Here is a 19,903-nt window from a genome sequence, read left to right as displayed (position 1 = left end):
TTATCCGCCTGTTCTCTGTGTGTAAAGATCTGATGGAGAACATAATCTCATCAAGAGTAAAAGTGTCATCATGTCTTTCACACAATGAGTCTCTGATTGATTTTAAAGTGTTTAAATGATTGATTATCTCAAAGCCTCCACTGATGACTGTCATGAGCGTTGAGTGGATCGTTCCCTCCACTGTAATCCACAATCTGCATCCATTTAATCTCTAAATTATCTTAATCACTTTAAAGGTCAGTGCTGACAAAACGCTGATATAAAATGTGTGATGAGTTACTGACTGTTGAGCTACTCACATGCATTCAGACTGAGTCTAGGCAGATGACTGTCTAATATGAGTCTGGTCCTGTTGGAGGTTTCTGCCTGTTAAAGGAAGTTTGTCTTTGCCACTGTAACTTGCTAAATGCTGCAAAGTGCTCTGCTCCTGGTGGATTAAGATGAGATCAGACTGAGTCCTGTCTGTAAGATGGGACTGGATCTTATCTGGGTCTTTGTTAATAATAGAACATAGAGTATGGTCTAGACCTGCTCTGTTTGGAAAGAGTTTGAGGATAAAATTTGTTGTGATTTGGGGCTTTATAAATAAAGATTGATTAACTGATCCACTTAAGAGACAATCAGGCTATTGCTGAAAGTACTGGATGGAGAGCAACTGAGGCGTGTATCTCTTCACCCGTCAAGGAGAGCTAAAGATGAAAGGAAACTCATTTTTATGGTGCCACGTGTATCAGGGTCATTTTCTAACACTTTGTTAGCCAGCTGTGTTAAATACTTGATTCTGATTGGTCAAAACCAGAGACATCCTGATCACACGTCATATCAAATCAATCCAGTAAAGGAGAATAGAATGGAATGGAACAGAATGGAATGGAACGGAACACATCAAAGGAGAATAGAATGGAATGCTGTCGGTTGATCAAAGCCAAATAGAACAGGTATTATTTATAAACAGCAAAATAGGAACAACCTGAGCAAATGTCTTATCAGATCACTCCACAGAAAGTAGCCCATCTCATTCCCCCTCTGCCTGTTAACACTGTGGTAAAAAAGTTAGTGTGGTCTCAGACTGGTCTTGGTCGTGGGGAAATGATGACGGTTAGCAGACTCAGATGTGAGAGCACCCTGAGGAGCTCCTGGACCCCAACCACCTCTGAGAGGGGTCTTCTTTGTCCTTTATAGTGTTTTTTAATTTGAGAAAGTTGCCATATAATAAAAACTCCAACTAAAAAAAGAACACCAGAGACAAACTGCACTGATTTGTAAATAATTTAATGGGTGTGACACAACCTGAGTTGTGTGTTTTTCTAACAGTACTGCTCTCAGACACAGACACCACAGTGAACAGCAGCACACTCACACAGTACACGATGATTCTGCGTATCTACACACATGAAGCTGTTTCTTACATTTCTCCAACAGCACTCGGTCTGTTTCACAAAGTGTGGCAGCACAGAGGATCGATGAGTTAGCAGCAACAGATCATCATCAGTGTCTCAGAAGAAAGCTCCACCATGATCCTTCTTATACACACCACTTAAAGAACATTAATGTAGAGTCTAAAAGAAAACCATAGGAACCCCGCCCCCTCTCCTTTGTGTTTATCCCTTAAAACCTGCAGACTTGGAAAAGTTTTTGGTCCTGCTGTTAAACTGCAGACCTGGCTGTGCATCTACTGCAGTGCATCGTGGGAAAAAGAGATTTCTGCAGCTAATTAAAGATGCAGTCCGTGCTAACAACAGAGCACATATGCTAAGCTGCATTCATGTCAGCCGGGCTTTAAGCAGCATGAAGAATTATTCATGTGAGTGCGGTTTTAATCTCATCTGCAATGCAGGAATGAACCGGGCTCTCTTAATCTGCATCCTCACACAACATCAAACAAGAACTTCAAGGCACAACAACTTTTATTTAAGTAATGGGAGAAAAGTTTGTGCATGGATGATAAACCATCACTCGAAATCTCCACCCCGATACCCTGTGAGATAATAAACCCTGTTCTTTCACTTTCAGTCAAAGACTAAAGTGCTTCTTCACAACAAGTCCCCAGTTACAGTTATACAGTTTCACCTTCAAGACAAATAATTTAATGTTTTAAACTAAAAAAGGCAAGAGGAACTTTCACCCAACACGAGCTTTAGCTCAAACCTCCCTCTTCACAAGTTGAACTAATACACATGAGCCCTGACACACATTTACTGTAGATATGACTTTTCAGAGTAACTCACAGCTCTGGGAGTGAACCAAATATCGTGCATGAATCTATTTTTATACCTTCAGTCACAGTAACCTCTGGTAAGGTAAAAAGTTAAGTGTAAGAAAACTTTATCTGTCAAGAAAGAAACAAAAAAATAAAGATCTGTTAGTAAACAGATTAGTATATTCTGTAAGAAAATCAGCACGTCCAAATAAAAGATGGGTTTTAAAAAACGATAGTCAAAAGCAAAAAGGTTAAAAACTCCTGAAAGCTTTCACCAACAAGATGCCACAAGTTGGCAGTGTGCATTTTATTATAATACAGAATAAAAGAATAACCACCAAAACAAAGTGAATAACCTCTCTGTGGTCCTCCTATTATGTCCATGACAATAAATAATGTACATTTTAACAGCTTTAAGAATAATAAATGAATCACTTTTTTTGTTCTGGTTGACAAAATATAAAGCCTGCTGTATGATTTAGTTACACACCCACACCACAAGATGGCAGTAGCACATTTTGCACAAAGGTAAAACTTTTCAAAAAAGTTAATGAAGAAATTAAGGTTTGAAATAGAAAAAAATCAACACAGTTGTAAAAGAAAAGCTAAATCAAAGCTGGTCAATAAATAGGATATTTAAACTCCCTGTGGATCAGAAACAACAACTTTTAGTGTCACTCAGGAAGTCAGCGTTGATGAAATATGAAGGGATTCTGTCAATGGAAACGAATTATGTGTTTTAAAAGTGAAAATTCAGAAACTTCAACATTGCGAAGAGAAGCAGAGAAAACAAGGCATCCAACGCTGATCCAACAGAGCAAATTAAAACTAAGTCCTACCTCTAATACAAATACAGATCTGAGGCCCAATCAATGTCGGGGGAATATTAACGTAATGAAGATAATCTCTTAGTGATCTTATATTTTAAGTTTTGTCTGATTTTAATATAAAATATCTGATTTTATTTCCTGAATGTCATATTTTCTACATCAAAGTGAGGTCAGCCTCTTTCATAGACTCATCCTGATCCATAAGTGAGGCAGAGCAACATTTATGTGGTTTTTGCAAGCGGCAACCTCCGGTCTAAAAATATGAGTCCAATGCGGAAGTGTTAGAAGCTACAGTTCATCGAGGATCCGCTTGAGGCTGGCTCCGGAAGTACCGGAAGTCACATACACATGAATGGGAAAAAGACGATCTTTGCAGCATTAATAAACATGTTTACCGCCTGGTACAAAAGATGAGTGTAGTCTGAATAGCTAATTTCTCGATGTCCTCTCACTGTGAGGGGGGTGAATTTTTTTCTAATTCGGCAATTTGGAAGATATCTAGATTACTAGTCTTCCAATGAGAGGCACAGCTGCCTGCAAGAACACTGTAGCTGTTTGCTAGGAGGCTCAAAGCCCGCCTCTTTACGTCACACTGGCTCGACAGAAGCCATATGGCTGCCGCTGCCGATTGGTCTCAAAACAGTGTTCAGAAACAGATGGGTGACGTCACGGATACTACGTCCATATTTTTTACAGTCTATGGGTTTTTGGGGCACTGACTCTGCAGTTTTTCAGCTGAGTGCTTTTGAAAATCTAACTCCTGCTGATTTCATCAAAGTTGTGAAAAACGCTTTAAGCTAAATGTCTGCTGCAGAAATAGTTATTGTATAGTCAGTGTTACGGCCTTTACTAGGAGTTAAATATAAAACATACACCTCCCAAAATATCATATCATGTTTTATAACTATACTGAGACACTCTTCACTCTCAGGCTCTTTATCAATAGAATATAGATTTTTCTGTGACTCCAACTTTTCCAACGCTGAATGTGCAGCAGATTTATTCTAACAAATGTTTACGGCTCAAGCGGAAAAAATGGCAGGATTTTATCTGTAAAAATGAAAACAATTTAGCAGTATACAACCGTTGACAATAGACTTAATGTACCAACTCAAAACAGCTCATTTTGTGTTACATCACGCTCTAAATGTGAGTTTTTGGCAGCATTTCACATCACAGTACGTTCTCATGGAACACAGAGAGACAGAAAAACAAAGACTACCCTGTGTGAGCGAAGCTAAAAGTGGTCTGTGTCCTGTCTCCATCAACCTTCAAGTACTGTGAGTGACAAACAAGTGGCAGGAAACTTTGCAGAGAGAAGGTTTGAGAAGGTTCAGACATCAGTGAGACAAACACTGAGTTATTCTTCATCTCTGAAGGGATCTGTATAAAACTGAACCTGACATCTCATCAGGTTTTCAAGTGAAGACGTCCATCATCACCTTTGTGTTAAATCAAGCCTCAGGCTGAGTTTCTGACCTCCACATGTTCAGGATCCATCTTAATGTTACACCAGCCTGTTGTGGTCCAGTCCAGGGCTCAGTCTCAAGTCCGACTCGACTTTGGAATAAGCATTGACTCAGAAGATTTAGAGAAGGGGTTCTCAAACTTTTTGGAGCCAGGGACCCCTTACAGGTGAGAAAATTTTCCAAGGACCCCCTCATAATTATAACACAGATTAAGCACATTAGTGATGTGTCATGATCAAAAGCTGCGGCTCTGAGAGCCGATGCAGTTTTCCTTCCGCTGCTTAGCTCTCACAGTGCTCAGCCCCAGCTCTGCTCACGACAGAACTTTGTTTTGATTGGTCAGCATGGCGGCCCTGCGGCCAATCACATGTGAGGATATAGGATATAGGTGATGGAGGGGAGGCTGTGTATCGTGGCTACATCTGTTCCTTCCGAGAGAGTCTTCTTGAAGACCAGGCAAATACTCACTGAGAGGATAAATGGCAAGCTGAGGCATCTGATTTCTCTCAATGCCTGCACCTGCACTCAGGACATTAATAATGTTTGCTCCAGTTTGGTTCTGGTTCTGTTTGCTTGAGTTTGGTTCTGGTTCTGGTTCTGGTTCTAACCCTAACCCTAATCCTAATCATAACCCTAACCCTAACCCTAACCCTAATCCTAATCCTAATCCTAACCCTTATCATAACCCAAACCCTAACCCTAATCCTAAACCTAACCCTAATCAAAACGCTATTCCTAACCCTAATCCTAACCCAAACCTAACCCTAACCCTAATCACAACCCTAACCATAATGCTAACTCTAATCCTAATCCTAATCACAACCATAACCCTACCCCTAATCCTATCCCAAACCTAACCCTAACCCTAACCACAACCCTAACCCTAGCCACCATATGGTATCATAACAATGGTGTATATGCTGTTTTGTAATGACACAGCACAATTTTATAATTTATTAGAAATGTATTCAAATTATCTCACGGACCCCCACGCTATGGTTCGCGGACCCCCAGTGGTCCCAGGACCCCACTTTGAAAACAACTGATTTAGAAGACTCTGTTTCATCTTTCTGTCCTAACAGTTTATCCTGTTTGTGTGAGTTCTGACTCACGTTAGCGTGTTGAGTTGTTCAGCAACCGTTCCTTCCTCGATGTTTAGGGACGCCACGACATTGTGAGTCTTACTTTCAAGGATTTTACAGCAAATGCAAACAAGGGAGGAACAGTGTGTGTGATATTTAAAAGAACCACGAGGAAAAGACGGAGACGCCTGTCCAGGATGAACCTAATAAAGTTAGCTATTAGCTGTTAGCCAGTCGTGAGGGTCCAAGGTGCTCGGTTGTTTAAAATCTTGAATGATAGCGAGTGGGTCACAGGTAATTCTCAGCTTATTAGACACCTGCAGCAGAATCGATGAGAGTATGTCTGTTAAGCGAGGCACGGTGCACGATGCACATGATACAGAGCACTTTAACTTAACTGATAATTTAAAATCAAGACACGCACACAGGATCTGTCAGAATCTTCAAGCTGGTGTTGGCAGGAATGGTGTAAAAAACGTTGCTTTTTTCTGCTTGGTTTGGAGAAAAGTTAAAAATACCAATTGGTACTCATCTGTAAGTGAAGTAATTTGAGAGTATGGCGAAATCTCTGTGCTTTCCAATGCCTTTGTATCAAGCGATGTTATTATTCCCCTTGTTCCCGTAATCACGGACCAATCATAGCTACTCCCCAACCCTCTGTCCTTATTGGTCGAGTGGCGGCCCCACTACGTCACCCTGATTGGCTTAGCCACTACTTCCTCATAGAACATGCACAACAATCTTTTGTGGGCAGGGTTATGGGAGCAGAGAGGGGAGGGGTAGTGTTGACATTCAAAACCTCTAGCGAAAAGAGCTGGTAAGTTTTAGCTAACAAATCTATAAAGGCAGCCTGCATTGGTCAGTGTTAACGAGTGTTTCACAGGGTTCTGATTACACATTGTAAAAAGATCTGTCTGATAAAGCTTCGTATCAGTTATAAGCCGGAGAATGGACACAGGGGTCGAAAGTCTGTTTAGTATGACAGCACAGCAGACAGAGTGAGGAGCTGTGACCCAGAGCCACGGAGAGAGGCAGTAGACCAACAGGAGTCTGATGGAGGAGCTTCGTTATGGCTGCATGTGGATTCAGGATTAAAACGACGACAGGACGACACTTTCGGGACTGAATCAGAAAAGTAAACAAACAGTCGATCGTGAAAGACGAGGAGAAGTTCACGCAGTGATTAACTTCAGACGGCAGTGAAAACTAACATTGGCCTAATCAAGTTTAACAGTCCAGTCCGCTTTCATTAAAATCATCTCTGGTTTGTCGTCTGGATGCAGCATTTCCCTTTTGATTTAGAGCTTTAAAAAAACAACATTCAAAATCCCGGTGACAACAGAAACACAGGTACAGTCACAGAATGATCAAAGACATAATTCTAGAATGTTTTCTTTGATCTTAAAGACAGAATTCTAGAATGTTTTCTTTCATCTTAAAGACAGAATTCTAGAACTTTTTCTTTGATCTTAAAGACATAATTCTAGAACTTTTTCTTTGATCTTAAAGACAGAATTCTAGACTGTTGTCTTTGATCTTAAAGGCAGATTTCTGAGATAAAAGGTGGCCATGATTGACGGCTGTGTCGACCAATTAGGCTCCTTCAGTGTTCTGTGTGCCTCAGATTATCAGAGTAGAGGAGGAACTGTGAGATGAAACGTAACAAGCACTAACACAAGAGTCATTGAACGCACCATAACCATGAGTGTCTGCTTCAAACCCACACAAGAATCTGTGATGCTGAGGACTGGACCCATCTGAGGACTGGACCACGCGGCTCCCCTTTCTGATCTGCACTGCACAGACTTTGGCTACAAATGTGCAACACGTCAGCACCTGTTGATGGGTGTTTTGGCTTCAACAGGCGAGTTGGAGACATTTATGAACGTAAAGTCAAAGGTCTGAACACCAAAACATCTTCTAACCCGACCACCTGATGAGCAGACTTTAAAGTTGTCCTGACCATCCAAAGTTGTGTGGTTCTTTTTTTCTGGATGTGCAGAGATTTTGTTTGTTGGGTATCAACTTGGCAGCGAATGCTTCGTCACAGTCATCGAGGCTGGAGTGAAGTCCTCATGATCCATGTGGAGAAGAAGTCTGAGGAATTGTCTCAAAGCTCATTGTGATCTGTTCAGTATGCTTGTGCATTTGGGATTAAACACCATGAAGGCAGCAGGATGTGGAGCAGTGGTGGTCTCTGCCTCTGTGTGTCCATAAACTCCAGGCAGACTCACTAACACCCCGCTTGTATGTAAGTGTGTGTAGATTAGCAACGGCAGTGTTCTTGTTTGTGTTTGTGTGTTTGTGTGTTTGTGTGTTTGTGTGTTTGTGTGTAGTCTAAGCCAGTGTGTAGTCAAACTGGCCCTTCTCCAGCCCGTCCAGCCCGTCAGCCCAGGTGGAGGTGGGCATGCTCCTGTACGGGTCCAAGAGGATCCGGAAGCATCGTACGATGAGGATGAGGAGGAAAACAAAGAGGAAGATGACCAAGGCGAAAGTAGTCTTCTGCTCCAGCGACATGGCAGCGATGGCCGAATTGGACGAGGCCGAGGAGGAAGAGGAGGCAGAGGAGAGGGCGACAAAGTGACCGCTGGCAGAGTACAGCAGAGAGGAGAGGGCAGAGGTGAAGGGCTCTCCCTCCATCATCCAGGAAAAGAAGAGAAAGGAGGGGGCAGGACAGCAGCTCTGCAGCTCCCACAGGGGGCACTGTGGCATCGTCTTCACACCTGGCCGGCCCCTTCAGATGGACCTCATAGTCTGCAGAGGAACAAACAACCACAACACAAGTCTGAACACACAAAGATCAAAGAGCTCTGAGAGAGTTCCTCTAATGACACACATCATAACGTTAACCCGGCACGTCTGCTTACCTTCTGTGAGCTAACGGTAATAAGTCAGACTTTATAAAGTTTAGTCTTTGTTTACGTTACGGTTCATAATCTGAAGTAGCTACAAACCAACACATTACCTCATCATTCTGCATCCTGATGGAAGATGCTCACGAGAAATATAGTCTTCATCCCAGAAATTCACTACTGACTTCATCCAGAGGGGGCGCCAGAATCAACACAACATGAAAACTCCTCACTGAGGCTTTAACTCGTGTAATGAGTGATCGTCTTGGGATCAATAACTGATCGGATAGCCAAACCCCTAGCTGATCCAGTGTGTTGCTAGCCTCAAAGCGTCAGTAGGTGCCAGTTAACTTAGCTAGAAGGCGATCCTGTGGGTCGCTAGCTTTCGTGAGGCACGCTAGAAAACTTGCAATCTAAAAATACTCTGCCCAGTGTTTGATGTAAAACATAACATAAAGTCTAATCCTCATTGACATATGAAGCCAACATAAGACAACAGCTTCACTTGGTAACTTCCTAACTCAGTCTTTTGGAATAAGAAGTTCCCTTCTTGTGATTCCACGAGCCCTTGGTAACCAACAGCAGGGGATACATGGAGAGAGAGAGAGAGAGCTCAGTTTGAACGTCTGATATTTGAGACCTTTATTAATAAATGTGTTGTTTGATTTTCTAACTGTGGCCTCGGGACTCGGCTCTGTAAAGAGTTTTACTCTCTTTCATCACACAAACGCTTTACCCACACTCGGCCTGTCAGCACTTTCAGAGAGAGAGAAACCTCTGCATGGAGCTCAATGAGACGGGAGGTTTCTCCAGGGGTCGTTTCTCTAAACATGTTGAGAAGAAGACGACGTCCACATTGATTTATATAAATGAATCCCATTAAAAGACAATCTCACAGTGCGTTCAGGTGTTGCAGACTGAGCTTTAATAACACGTTTACGTCTCATTTGAACTGTAACACTGCAGGACGGCCTTTCTGTGATGAACTGAAGCTCTGAGACAGACTAGATCTGATCCTCTACGACTGAAATGTCTTCTGATGTGAGAGCAGGTCAGACTTTAGTCTTTAAAGGTCTTCTGTGGGCATGAAACAGAGTAAACTCTGACTGCAGGGTTTGGTTGTTTTCTTCAGAGGTGACTAATGCAGTTTTTTTAACATGGGATTAAAAAATGCAACAATAAAAACACATTTTCCTCCACTGACATATTTTACAGCTGAACATCTGCTCTGTGTTTCATCTCCTCCTCTGGCTGTGTCTGTCCTTCTCTTCAGTCTGAGGCAGCATTTTAATTCAGCGTCTGTTTCCCTGAAGGACGTTGTAAAAAAAGGTGTTTTGTTTCACCTGAAGGCCGAGCTGAACTCACCTCACTCTGAATAAAAATCAGCCTCAAAGGCGTTACCTCTAAACGTTAGTGACATGTGAACTAACAAAGTTTCACCTGTGAGCTGAGTCTGCTTTAGAACAGAGTTCAGCATCAGAGGTTCAACATGAGGAGGATCTGTAAGTCAGTCCTCTGGGCTTCATGTGAGAACAAAACATCCGGACTTACTCATGCGCCGCACATCGGGCGGATGTCAGAGAAGTTTTTATTTAGGCAGGCACAAACAAAACTCCCGACGGGTGAAGAACTGTCAAACAGGTCATGTTCAGACGGAGAGGACAGCAGAGGAATATAAATATGTTTCTGTATGAGGTCAAGTCTTTCTCTGAGACTCTCGGACAGTTTGAGGAACACTCTGGCTGTTTTCGAAACGGCCTGCTACATAATACCTACGAATGTAGTAGTCGGTGGGTACTGCCTGCAACATAATGCGTTTGAATTTAGTCTGTAGTATGACTGCTCTGTTCCAACTGTTCTGCAGGATGCTGAGCCAGACGTCACTGGGTTTCTGGTTTCAGAAAGCGAAGGTAAACAACGGCCAAGCTGATAGAGAAACTGCTTCTTTAGCATTCACTCGTGATTTAAAAAGTTAAGTAGTGGTTTATATGGAATTTAATAATTTTCACAGCACCTAAAAATGGAGTTCCCTAAGTTGAAAAAGAAGGGAAAAGAAAAAGCGGAACGAGCGCTGTGCATTGTGGGAAACAATACACGAGGCAGACTGGTCCGATGCATACTAAGAAATGTTCCCGAATAAGTAGACATCCGGGGAGCTTTGGCATACTGCAGATTTTGTTCTTGTTCACATACTACTTACTACATACTGAATTTTGGCCAAATCAGCACGTACTGCTAGTATAGTAGGCGGTTTCGAAAACAGCCTCTGTCTCTAAACGCCCCTGTATAAGAGTCAGGTTGCAGAAAGATGTATGTATAATCTCTAACATCCAGCAGGGGGGACTCCTCTGATTGTATACCAGTCTAGAGTAAATGTTCCTCCTCCTCCACAGCTGATTTGTTCCCTTAGTAAACACTAATGAGTTTATGGTCTCAATCTCTAGTTTCTTCTTCAACACAGCATGATGTTCATTTAGTGAATGATGAAAAAATAATATTGGGATACAAAAAGATGAAACATCAAAATTAACAGCACACAAGCTGCAAATACGTAAGCAATCCAAAACCCAAAACAAACACAGAAACACATGCAAAAGAAAAACACCACAGGAAGGGTGTGAACTAGACCTGAAGGGGGCGTTCAGAGGAACAGCTAGCAAAGTTATACTATTGACCGGAGAGTGAGGAAGATGAGGCAGTGAACACATGATGATGAACAGGGGAGTGCCGATGAAGACTCAATGACGAAACACAACTTTATAACACGCACAAAAAAACTCACATATTTTAATGACAATTGATCCTGATGGACTAAATTAACCAGCAGCTAATCATACTGAGTTTAAATAAAGTTTCACGTCAAAAATTAACTGTCCTGCTGAGCACCCCCTACAGATCTGGAGCTCCTCTGTTGTCATTTGCAGAGTTTATCTTCTCCATGTGTTTGGGATTAAATCTGTATTATTCATGCGTTTGCAGCATGTTTGTTGTTTTCTCTTTTGGACCGTGCAAAGGAGGGAGGGACGACTTCAGCTTGAGTCGATGAACCAAAGTTCGATGCACAGTCTGATTTCATTAGACCTCCATCATTATCATGAAAATCCTTAATAGCAGAAGATTTCATGTAGTGAGGAGTGTTTTGTAGATCTGTGATTGTTGAGATCATCTAAGGACACACAGATTTAACACAACACTATGTTCCTAACCAGGCTTTATTCCACAGAGGATAGTCTACTGATGTCACGACTGGTGCATCTTGCCTTTAATATGATGACAGTGAAGTGATAAAGCATCGTTGATCTTCTCTAAAGACGCACCTTAGAAGTCGTCCTCTTCTCTTATTAACCAGTGTTTAATTTTAATCCCAATAAATGTAGGTCAACACAGAGAAATGTTTCATACACATCCTCACAGATCCTGCAGACAGACTCTACTCTGCAGGCTGCAGCAGCTCATACCTGATAACTCATAACCACCTGTTCACAGCTCTTTATAACAACATGTCTGTTCTGCACAGGACAAATGTATCTGTTCAAACACTGATGATATAATTATCTCATGTTGCATGATTTTGAGACATTACATCTGAGTTTCTGATCATTTTAAGTTTGTTTTTGTGGTGGAACATTTTGTAATTTTATGACAAACGTCTGCTTTCCTTTAAGTGTTTGCACATCAGGCATTAAATGTTCAGCTCTTTAAAGATAATTATGAAACAAAGCTTTATTCAGTGCTAGACATAAAAACGCAAAATCACGTCTGACACACCGGGACACGAAGAGAGAGGGGGGACCGGAGACAAAGTTGGCTGCAGGAATCAATCAGACAAGGACACTGCAACCTTTTAATCTCACACATCCATCTGTGTGTGTGTGTGTGTGTGTGTGTGTGTGTGTGTGTGTGCGTGTGTGTGTGTGTGTGTGTACGCAGTCATAGTGACAGGAGGACGAAAGGTGAGCAGAAGCTGCTTCACACACCCGAATCACTCAACAAGTGCAGCACCTTCATCATCATCATCTTCATCACCACTAACCAGCCGACACATCCGCAGAGAGCACCTGACTGCACACACACACACGCACACACACACACACACACACACACATGCAACACATGCGTACCTGCGTGCACACACACACACACACACACACACACACACACGCACGCATGTGTCTGCAGCCCGTAAGGAAACAGAAGATGGGGGTACCTTTGCGTGTGTGCGGAGAAGTCGGATCCATGTCCAGAGTCAGAGAGGGGACCGGGGGGTTCGGCCCATTCTACCTTCAGTCCACCTCACAGTCCGCTCAGGATGCGACATGAAGCCCGGCAGAGGAAGAGGAGGGAGAGGAGGAGGAGGAGGAAGAGAGGATGCCAACCCCGGCTGAGGCTCTGCAGCCTCTCTGCCGCTCAGCTGCTTCCTGCCTCCGCTGGGAGAGAGGGGCGGGTCAGGATCTGGATCTGGATCTGGATCTGGATCTACCTCACTGCAAGACTGAGCCCTCCTCAGACACAGACTGTCAGCTGTTATCAACGGAAAACAGAAACACCAAACAGAAAGTATTAAAAAGACATTTATTAAAGAAATAAAGTATATTTTCCAACACATAAGTCTGAATTAAACCCTGCAGTTCAAACACAGTGTTTAACTTAATATGGGTGAGATAAGGAATGAAATGGATCCAACATAAACATAATAAAGTGTTTTTTTTGGCTTCCTGACTTTAGTTTCACTTTATTCCAGCTCATCTTAAAACTTCAGATCCAGTTTCTGTAAAACTCTGAAGCTGTAAATCTGCCTCCAGCAGAGGTTTGGTGAAAGCCGCTAAAGCTCAGGTGTGATTTCAAACACTTTGGGTCAGCCTAGGAGTTACAGCAACGCTGAGGTGCCAGAAGGTGCAGTTCCTCAAATGTCCACAAGAGGCTGGCCCCAAAAGCACAGAGAAAGCACTCAGAAACCACATACACACCCAGTCAAAGAGACGAGCTTTGCAGCAGAAATAAACTTGTTTACAGCCTTAGATCTGAATAGCTCATTTCTCTATCAGCACACACTGTACAGGGGTCGAGTTTGTTTATAACTTGTTATCTTTAAGTTAAATGTTTTGCATAATTAGAGGCGTGGCTGACTTGACTGACAGGCGTGAACATTGTAGCTGTTAATGAGGAGGCTAAAGGCCCGCTGTGACGGCCTTGCTGAGTCTGTTTGTCACATTGCAGGTTGCTGGTGGGCGGGGCTTCTTGCCAGTCTTCCAGGTGTATTTAAGCTCAGGTAGTCAACTTACTCTCACTCTCATCCTCACCGGGACTCTCGACATGGCAATGGGGTGTCGTATAGTTGGCTTTGACTTTGTAGTTTCATCAACATCCTCCACACACCCAACAACAGACCCGCTTCACTTTTGTCATATCCTGTGAGCCGGGTCATGACACCAGCCTCAACTCCGCCTCTTTGCTTCCTGTCAGGTTGCCCGAAAGTTAGGTCGAGGCAGGATTTCTAAGATGGCGACCACCAATGGTAGGCTTCAAAACTCTGCTGCAGAAACAAATAGGTGACGTCACTGAGACTACGTCTATAAAACACAGTTAAAGTTACAACACAGCATGAACTGAGCCTGAAGTTAAAGGTTGTGGTTGCAGCCACATGAAACCTTTTCACAGCTCACATTGTTGTCGCAGATTGGAGAACAAGAAGGACAGAGTCTGGCACGATGTACGTCATGCAATCTCGGCTAAGTGATGGTCTCCATGAACACCAAGTCAATATTTGACGCATCCTCATCCTAATAAACCGTCCATTTTAGGCAATGTGCTGGTCCATTGACAACATTGATTAATATTTCTTGAGAGCATCCTGTGGCTCCCTTCCCAGCTCCACACACACACACACACTCCAAACACTCAGGTTTCCCGTAATGGTGAACAGCATATTTATCTTTTCGCAATACATGTTATGTTCCATTTCGGCGTGTCCCAGCACTGCTTAAGACTTCTGGGAAGTTCTAACATTTGTAGCTCTCATAAGCTTACACAATGGTACCAGCTGCATAATGTCTGAACGTCACAGTTTTGTGGCCTTATACGGATCTAATCCCCACAATATATTAAATCCAACAATATATTGAATTTCCCAATAATATGTTGGGATGTCATTGTAGGAGAAACTCGGGTCTAAACGATCCCATTAAGCACAGTTTGAGGGTCCTGATGTGCACGCTGAGTTATTTAAAAGCAAACTCAGGACCAACTTTTTTAGTCTCGCTTTTAACTAAGTTTTATTCTTATTACAATTTTATTTCACCTTACTTTACTTTACTCTATTTATTTATTTATTTATTTATTTATTTATTTATTTATGTATTTATTATCTAATACAAATTTTAGTCACTTTTTTAAAATTTAATTAATTTAATTAATTAATTTATATTAAGTATATCATCTTATTCTCTTTTAATGTTTAATGCACTAATATTTCAGTGTTTTGTTATCTTAGAAATGTATTTTATTTTGGTGATTTTAATTTCCTGTGTTGAGTTTTAACATCTTATGTTTCCTCCAGTGTTTCATCATTAAGATATCATGAGAGCATTTCCTCAGTTCGTTCAGCAACTTCTTTTTTATTTTTCATTGTTATTATTATTATTATTGTTGCATATATTGTCTTTTTAACCTTAGGATTGTGGGGTGGGTTTTGGGGTCGGAGCTGGGGTTGGGACTAGGATGGGGTGTCTTTTTTTTAGTTTATTCTATTTTAAGTTGTTTTTATGTACATCACTTTGTGTTACAAAGTTTGTACATAAGCGCTTTATAAATAAAGTCTGATTGATTGATTGATTGATTGATTGATTGATTGATTGATTGATTGATTGATTGATTGATTGATTGATTGATTGATTGATTGATTGATTGATTAATACAATTAATTTGATTAATTTCTCCGATGTTATTCCTGCTTCTCCTGCAGTCATCAGTCTAACTCCATAGGTTCGTATACCTCACTCACAGACAGGACCCTGAACCTTAACCCGTCTTATAGTCTCATACTCGCTGTGTCTCATAATGAGTTCTGAACATGATGTTCTGAAGAGTCAAAGGACTCAATGTGACGAAGGAAGAGCGTCCTCATACTCCTCCTGTGAAATGCATCAATCTGCAGCGTGCAGACAGGTTATACACTCTGCACAAAGACCTGCACATTGATTTCCTAATGCATCATTGTGTGTGTGTGTGTGTGTGTGTGTGTGTGTGTGTGTGTGTGTGTGTGTGTGTGTGTGTGTGTGTGTGTGTGTGTGTGTGTGTGTTTGTGAGAAAAAGAAGCTGTTGGTGCATCAGAGGATGGAGAGCTCTCAGTCATCATGGAAAAGACCTGGTTGCTGTAAGTCAGATGTTCTCTCTGTGAGCTCTGTGTTTGGTCTCCTCCACCTCCTAAAGTAAAGATCTGTGTCATCAGCTGATTAATGCTTCACCTGGTCCTGCAGTGTGTCTGTGCAGCTAAGTAAGTTGCCCCAAACATCCTCTCCTCAGCGACACTCTCCTCCTTCTCTCCCTCTTCCTGCAGGGGGATTCTGAGGAGTTCTCCTGCCAGACGACATATAATGCCTCCAGCTAGTTCTGGGTCTACTCTGGAGTCTCCTCCCAGTTGGAGGTGCCCAGGAGGCGTCCCTATCAGATGCACTGGCATCTTTCACTGCAAAGGAGGAGCAGCTCCAGAAACTCATTATGGCCGCTTGTATCTGTGTGCTTGTATTCATTCTTTCAGTCTTCACCAAAGCTCCTGATCACAGGTGAGGGCTGGAACGTGGGTCGACAGGTACCTTTTCACCACGACGGTCCAGAGATTAAGTGTTGAATGCAAAGTCAAGAGTCTCCTCATGGTGCTTTTATTTTGAAAGGTCAGGCTGTGATGACTCTCTGGTTCCAGTCTCTGCTTTGAGCCGAGCTCCCAGGAAGAGCTGCAGGATTTACAGTCAGCCACAGACCAACAGTTTGTCCATCTGAGTCAGGCAGTGATGTGAAGACACACACAGAAAAAGACTTTCCACTTTCTCTCAGCTGTTTTATATCTGTTCTTTATAAAATTCCTTTCAGTAACAGCAAACATGAAGCACACAGAGCATTTCAAACAGACTTCATGGTCGTTTCTCTACTGAAACGCTGCAGGATAACTTTCTTAACTTAACAACAGTGAAGTTGAAAGTAAGGTTAATAAACCAGCGTCAGTGGACACAGGCCCTTACTCTGCTCTCTTCAGAGACAACAAGTTACTATTTACCTGTATAAACAGTCTAAGGTGAGCATGGATCAGACAGTACACCTGAAGAAAACCTCTTCTTTCGTTTTGTCTTCATATCCCAGAAACCTTGGAGTCAGATGTTTAAGAGGAGCAGAAACACGCTCAGGTGAGGGAGAGTACGTGTCAGCCAGAGGCCTTAATGAAGCTCTGATCAGATATTTAACTCCGCACTGACTGTCCTGGGATCCTTCTGGAAGCTTATTAAAGTAACATACACAGGAAGTGAATAATCTCCAGATTACAGTGTGGACACGAGGGGAATTTTAATTAAGAGAAACTTTTTCAGCCGAGAGAACGAAGAGGAGGGTTAGATGCAGACCGGGGAGATGTTTCATGAATCATAAGAAACCGTCTCCCTGACCTCCTCAGCTCCAGACTCTGAATGTGAAGGAAACGCATCAGGTCAGAGAAAGATGGCTGTTTAAAGAGTCTGTGTAGTGGGTGTGAGAGGATACAAGGAGGATTACAGTACGTGGTTTAAATCAGGAGATACTGATGGTGTTCAAAGTCAGTCAAAGACCTTCAACTGGTACATGTGGACTAAGACCTAGTTCTACTTAACCTAAACCTAAACCTATCAAATCAATCTGCAGAGAAGAGAGTAGAATGGAATGGAACAGATCAAAGCAGAATAGAATGGAATGGAACAGATCAAAGCAGAATAGAATGGAATGGAACCGATTAAAGCAGAATAGAATAGAATGGAACAGATCAAAGCACAATAGAATGGAACAGAACAGCTCAAAGCAGAATAGAACGGAACAGATCAAATGATCAAAGCCAAATAACAACAGTGATTAATTGTAGACAGAAAAAGAGACACCAGGGACGACCATATACATCTCAAACTAATCTGAGTAAAGGAGTCTGTCACATGTCCCCTCTGCCTGTTGACACTGTGGTAAAAACTCTCTCTATAGCTCATTTCTCTCTTCATTACAACTGTACAGCTGAATTTATATACAATCCACCTGTTTACAGTAGGTTAAGGGTTAAAGGGAGGGAGGATTGGGGGCGTAGCTCTCCCCTCAAAACTCCCCTTAACTGTAATCCAACGTTACTGTATAGTCTGTGCAGGGCAGACACTGATGGAGAGAGACAGGAAATGTGGGGAGCAGAGAGTGAGGGAAGACATGCAGCAAATGGTCGAGGCAGGGAGTCGAACCGATAAGGACTATAGCCTCGGTATATGGGGCAAGCGCTTAAACAGTCCCTTATCTCTGAGGGTCATCCTCTGGAGATCAAGAGCATGGACAAACTGTCTTCATCAGACACCGTCCTGAATCTCTGCGCCACAGAACTCACATCATGCGGGTCAAACTCATTTCTGTAGGCAGCTGTTTGAACTCCTCTTCAGCGTCATCAGATACAACATCTACCTGCAGGGGAATCACAGCAGCTGAATCCTGCAGAGCACCTGAAGCCTCACAGGGACAGGATCTTCCAGCACACACACACACAGTGCCAGCATGAATCACACTCACACACACACAGAGAGAGAGAGAGAGAGAGAGAGAGAGAGAGAGAGAGAGAGAGAGAGAGAGAGAGAGAGACAGAGGGAGCTCCTGTGGTAAGAAAGGATTTCCGCCCCCGGCCATCATGAATCATTGATGTGAAATACTGTATCCCATCCTCGCTCTAATTGAGAGAGAACTTCATTCGTCAAACTTCCTAACTTGTGCTGAAGCAGATCTGCAGAGAGAGCAGAGAGAATATTTAACACATGAACCTAAGAGGAGAGAGGGAGGGTACAGATAACTTTTCCTTCATTATCTCCTGCTTCTGTCAGCTGACCGCGTGCATCCTCAGAGTTATCCTCAGGCAGCAGAAAGGTTCCTCTTTGAATGACAGAAAATAAATAATAAAGCATGGTGACCTCTGTCTGCAGCGGGAGCTATAGGAGGGTACGCCGGCAGAATATAAAGTACTCTGAGAAAAATACTTAGAGGACTTCCTGACTGTTTTAAACCTTTACAAGAGTTTAGTCCAACATAAATCTGTTTCCTCCTGCAGCAGAGAAACAGGCTGTAACATCTGCAGTTTGAACTCTGATGGATCAAAGTGAGTCAATAACAGTTCCTGCTTCTGTCCCTGACAGGCTCCAAGAGAACATTACAGAAAGGATCCCTGCAGAGAGAGCGCTTTATGAGGAAGAGGAAGATGAACCACACAGCTGTTACATCACTCCCTACACACACACACACACACTGAGGAGAACAGGTGTTTTACAATGTAGAACACAGAGTTTGTTGTTCTACTGCATTATCCAAGCTGCTGTGAAGCCTGAGTCAAAGTGCAAAAAAACACAGTTCCTCAAATGTCCACTTGAAGCTGTCTCTAAAAGCTCAGATATTCCCATTAACACTCATTTTAAAATGTTAATTTTTACAGCTGTGAACTTTCAAACCTGTTCGCCTGTACACAGTTCACATTTACACCAAGGTGGGTTTCTAAAGCTGCTTTGCGGCCAAGAGTACCAGGATCTTCTCTCCCAGGAACTAAAAGGTGCGTTTCCCACGAGGCCCAAAGTCCTGTGAAGATTATACAAATCAGGCCAGTGACATATGGGGAAGCAATAAAAGTAACTGCACTACACCGCCACACCAGTAGAAGGCAGTAAGAAAGTGATGAAGGCCATTTCAACAAAGATGATGCCATAAAAGGAAAAAGACAGGCCGGCATCTTCCTGTTAGCCTTTTAGCATGAAGGAGATTCCACTTGTGCTGTTTTTGATCGTGCTTTATTACAGATGAATTCACTGAATCAACACTTAGAAGGAGACGAGCTCTTGAGACAAAGAGGATTCAAAGTGTCTGAAACGCTCGACTTAAAGCAAGACGACAGATTTTTGTCAGAGATGGACCGGTGTTCCAGTTTAACTGGAGACCTTCAGCCGGATGCATCCCTCACAAACGTATTTAGATGGTCATTAAATATCTGATGAGAATATTTGGACCAAGCGGCAAACTCCGGTCTCAAACGATGAAGCCAATGTGGAAGTGTTATAAACTGCAATACATCGAAAATCTGCTTGAGGCTGGCTGCAGAAACACCGGAAACCACATAGACATGAATGGGAAAAAGACGATCTTTGCAGCATTAATAAACATGTTTACAGCCTGGTTCAAAAAACGGCTTGGCCCTACAACGCTAATCTCTCTAACGGCACACACTGTACGG

At 42.5% G+C, this 19,903-nt stretch overlaps 1 protein-coding gene across 1 annotated transcript; it reads right to left on the bottom strand.

The window, feature by feature from the left end:
* Window positions 1-7,111: 7,111 nt before the first annotated feature.
* LOC117831330 (cortexin-3) lies at window positions 7,112-12,848 on the bottom strand. Its single transcript, XM_034709973.1, has 2 exons — window positions 12,641-12,848; window positions 7,112-8,335 (listed from the first exon to the last, which is right to left on the bottom strand). Exon 2 carries the CDS (start codon window positions 8,291-8,293, stop codon window positions 7,919-7,921), a length of 375 nt encoding a protein of 124 aa, XP_034565864.1. The 5' UTR covers window positions 8,294-8,335; window positions 12,641-12,848; the 3' UTR covers window positions 7,112-7,918.
* Window positions 12,849-19,903: the final 7,055 nt, after the last annotated feature.

This window comes from Notolabrus celidotus, chromosome 19 (genome assembly GCF_009762535.1).
Source record: "Notolabrus celidotus isolate fNotCel1 chromosome 19, fNotCel1.pri, whole genome shotgun sequence".
Classification (NCBI taxonomy): Eukaryota; Metazoa; Chordata; class Actinopteri; order Labriformes; family Labridae; genus Notolabrus; species Notolabrus celidotus.
This window is presented reverse-complemented; position numbering and strand designations above follow the sequence as displayed.